Here is a 4,300-nt window from a genome sequence, read left to right as displayed (position 1 = left end):
ATATATATATATACACACGCCATTAGGGACATTTACAACAAGGATTGCTGCTGTTGTTGTTAGACTGTTGTTGTTGTTGTCAAGGTACTCTTGAGTTGAGTATGACTCATAACAGCTCTGAAACCTGTCCTATCCTGCGCCATCCCTATAATCTCCCACATATTCAAACCCATATCTGCAGTTATTGCTTCAATCTATCTGAGGGTCTTCCTCTCTTTCATTTACCCTTTATCTTTCCAACCATGATAGCCCTTTCCAAAGAAAGCTACTCCTAGCAACATGCTCAACGTTTTTCACCTTTGCTTCCAACGAGCACACTGGCCACACTTTCTCCATGACATGCCTCTTCGTTCTTTATTATGATGATGATGATTATAATTTTATACAAGTTTATATACAAAATTTGAATATGTTGCTTTTCATATCAGTTCCTTCCCATTTCCCTAACACCCCCCATCAAATTGTGTGACCCACATGATTAATCTCTTTGTTCTTTTGACAGACTATGAGATGTTCAGTACTCTTCTCCAACACTACAGCTCTAAGGCACCTGTTCTTCTGTCATCCTAACTCAGTGCTCAGCTCTCAGATGCAGAGCAAGTGTCTGAAAAGATTATGGATTGAAATAGGTCCCGATATCTTATTAATCAACTTAATCATCATCTGCTTCCAGGAAGACTGCTTATCCTTTCTCCATCTGAGTCCTAAGTTATCTATAGTCTTCTTGATAGCTCTACTTGGTGCCTATTGGCAGTTTCACACTTAACATGCCCAGGTAGGACTCCTTCCACCCAGACAGTAAGTAAGATAGATAGATAGTTAGATAGATAGATGATAGATAGATAGATACATCGATAGATTGATAGATAGATAGATAAGAATTAAAGGGAAGAAATGGGAGAAATGCAATTACATTGTAATCTATTTTAAGTCATTTAGTTTTTTATAGTTTATAATTATATTACAATTACTTTTCACACTGGAAAAAAATAAGACCACAGAAATCATTGGGATATCAAGTGACATGATACAGTCCCCAATATGCTCATCAGTCTATGCTAGGAAATTTGGAGTACAACTGCTTGGTCAGCTAGATAGAAGAGATTCATATTTGCTCACATTCCCAAGAAGAGTGATGCAAAAGAATGTGGAAATTACAAAAAAGTATTATTAATATGCCAGCAAAATAAGGCTGAATAACATCCAAAATTGGCTAGAATAGTACATTGACAAGGAACTACTAGAAGTTTAAACTGAGTTTGAAGAGATGGTAGCACTAGGGATGTCAGATGGATTCTGGCTGAAAACAGAGACTATCAGAAGAATGTCTATTTGTATTTTATTGACTAGGCAACTGACTGTATGGATAATAACAAATTATGGCTAACATTGAGAAGAATAGGAATTCCAGAACACTTAATTGTACTCATGTAAAACCAATATCTAGATCAAGAAATTTCTGTCCAAATGAAGCAAGAGAACATTGTATGGTTTAAAATCAGGATGGGTGTGTGTCAAGAATGCATCTTTTCTTTATACCTGTTCAATCTGTATTCTGAGCAAATAATACATGAAGCTGGACTCTATAAAGAACAACACGGCATCAGGATCAGAGGAAGACTCATCAATAACCTATATTATGCAGGTGACTCACGCTTGCTTGCTCCAAGTGAGGAGGACTTGAAACACTTGCTATAGAAGATCAACTATTACAGTTATTAGTATGGATTACATCTCAATATCAAGAAAACAAAGGTCTGCACCACTGGAAAACAGGCAACACAATCAAAACCCTGCGTACCTGCAATCAGGAGATCAGGAGACATACTGTGTTATACAAGTGTCCTGTTAGGGTCCTCCTTAAAATAATTAAGATCAATAATGTCAGGGTAAGGACTAAGGTGCTCCTGATTCAGGCCATGTTTTCTTTTCAATCAAGTGCTATGCATCTGAGAGCTGGACAGTGAATAAGCATGAAAGAAGAGGAACTGATGTCTTTGAGTTTTAATGTTGGAGAAGAGTACTGCATTCTCATAGATTGCAGAAAGAACAAACACAAATATCTTGAAGAAAGTGCAGCCAGAGTGATCCTTGGAGGTAAGTATTATGAAGTTTCATTTCTCATACTTTGACCTTGTTGCTAGGAGAGGTAACTTGGAAATGGGCATCAGGCTGGGAAACATAGAAACTCAGGAAAAGAGAGGAAGACACTCAATAAATAAGATGTATTGACACAGTGGCTGCAGAACAAATGTGTCAAAGATGATGAGAACAGCACAAGATAGGACAAGGTTCAGGTCTATTTTGAAAAGGTTTGCTAACAACAATTTTATTGAAGAAGTTACAGTGTAATTTATTTTCATTTTAATGGTATTTTAATTAATGTTAAAAATATAATGTGTTTGTGATTGAAGAAAGAAAATATTAGCTTTGAAAACTTTCACTCAAATCACATTAATGATAATTACTGGATTTATTAGTTGCTGTTTTATTTAGGACCTTTTATATTTATACCACCAACCATGAAAAGATATGTTTTATCTATTTATCTATTTGTGTTTTATTGACTATGCAAAGTCATTTGACTGTGTGAGTCATAATACACTGTGGCTAACATTGAGAAGAATGGGGGTTCCAGAGCAGTCAATTGTGCTCATGTGGAACCTACATTTGGACCATAAGGCTGTTTTGCAAACAGAGTAGGGGAGCACTTCATGGTTTAAAATTAAGAAGGGAGCACAGCAGGGTTGTACTCCCTCTCCATACCTATTCAATCTGTATGCTGAGCAAATTATCTGAAAGGCTGGACTCTTTGAAGAAGAATGTGGCATCAGGATTGGAGGGAGACTCATCAAGAACCTGAATTATGCAGATGACACAGTCTTGCTTGGTGAAAGTGAGGAGGACTTGAAGCACTTGTTGCAGAAGATGTAGCGATGCAGTCTTCGATATGGATTGCATCTAATATCAAGAAAATAAAATTCTTACCACTGGACTGGTAGGCAGCATCACGATGGGTGGAGAAGAGACTGAAACTATCAACAGCTTCATCTTTCTCAGGTCCACAATTAACACCCTTGGAAGCAGCAGTCAGGAAATAAGAAGACACACTGCACTGGGAAAATCTGCAGTTAAGGACCTGTCTAAGTTACTGAGGAGTAATGATGTCAGTTTGAGAACTAAGGTGTATCTGATTTAGGCCATAGTCTTTCTAATCACTTGCTATGCATCTGATAGCTGGAAAATAAATAAAGATGACAGAAAAATAATTGATACCTTTGAACTGTGATGTTGGAGAAGAGCACTGTGCATCCTCTGAATGGCCAAAAGAACAAACAAATATGTTTTGGTGAGGGTGCAGCCAAGTGCTCTTTGGAAGGAAGTATGATGAGGCTTTGTCTCACATATTTTGGGCTTATTGATAGGAAGTGCTATTCCTTTGAGAAGGATATTATATTAGGAATATTAGAGGGTTGGCAAAAGAGGAAGACCCTCAACTAGGTGAATTGATGCAGTGACTGCCGCAATGGGCTTTAGTGTGTCAAGAAGTGAGAGGATGGCACAGGATAGAACAGGGTTTATATCTTTTGTTCATAGAGTCACTATGAATTGTTCTCAACATGAGGACATCTAAAACAATAACCATGAACAGAGAAGACTCAAGAGGAGAATATATCTTTGGATGAGGAACTTTTCACTCAGAAACTCCTAAATCCAAGGAAAGATTGATCACAAAAACCTTCCCCTAGGGCTAACACAAAATGCCTTTCCTTTGAACTATAATCCTTAACTCTGACTTATAGCCTCTAAATATGTGAAAGTTCCTATTACTAGAGCCATCCACTGGATAACTAAGAGGATGGCTCTAGTAATAGGAACTTTCACATATTTAGAGGCTATTAAAGTAGTTAAGTATTAAACCACTATCCTTTAAAAAAAAAACACCAAACTTTTATTTTATTGTTTTTTCATGTATGCACTGTCAAAGCTGATCTGACTGGTACAGGAGAAGATTGTCCCTCCTCCAGTAGAGCATGTGGTGGATTTGAACCCACACCTGTGACACTGCAGTGCAGCTTCTTGCCACTAGGCCAGCAGAGCTCCATAAACCACTGTCCTTCTAAAAAAACCCTAAAACTCAAGCCTAACAATTTCCTACTTTTTAATTCACTAATTTAATACATCTAACACTAATCGACTACATCTGCGGAAGGAACCGCTGGAGAAGCTCAATATCAGCTGTGAAAACTAGGCCGGGGGCTGATTGTGGAACAGACCACCAATTACTCATATGCAAGTT

At 37.6% G+C, this 4,300-nt stretch overlaps 1 protein-coding gene across 1 annotated transcript in view; it reads right to left on the bottom strand.

The window, feature by feature from the left end:
* PKHD1 (polycystic kidney and hepatic disease 1 (autosomal recessive)) overlaps positions 1 to 4,300 on the bottom strand; it is an 866,042-nt gene that overhangs the window by 234,347 nt on the left and 627,395 nt on the right. Inside the window, exon 53 of the mRNA XM_006882114.1 lies at positions 972 to 979. Within this exon, the coding sequence (XP_006882176.1) occupies positions 972 to 979 (8 nt within the window). The remainder of the gene's footprint in view (positions 1 to 971; positions 980 to 4,300) is intronic.

This window comes from Elephantulus edwardii, unplaced genomic scaffold (assembly GCF_000299155.1).
Source record: "Elephantulus edwardii isolate Elephantulus edwardi_28Jun2011 unplaced genomic scaffold, EleEdw1.0 scaffold00017, whole genome shotgun sequence".
Lineage (NCBI taxonomy): Eukaryota > Metazoa > Chordata > Mammalia > Macroscelidea > Macroscelididae > Elephantulus > Elephantulus edwardii.
The sequence above is the reverse complement of the archived record's forward strand: the minus strand, read 5'-3'. Positions and strand labels throughout refer to the sequence as shown.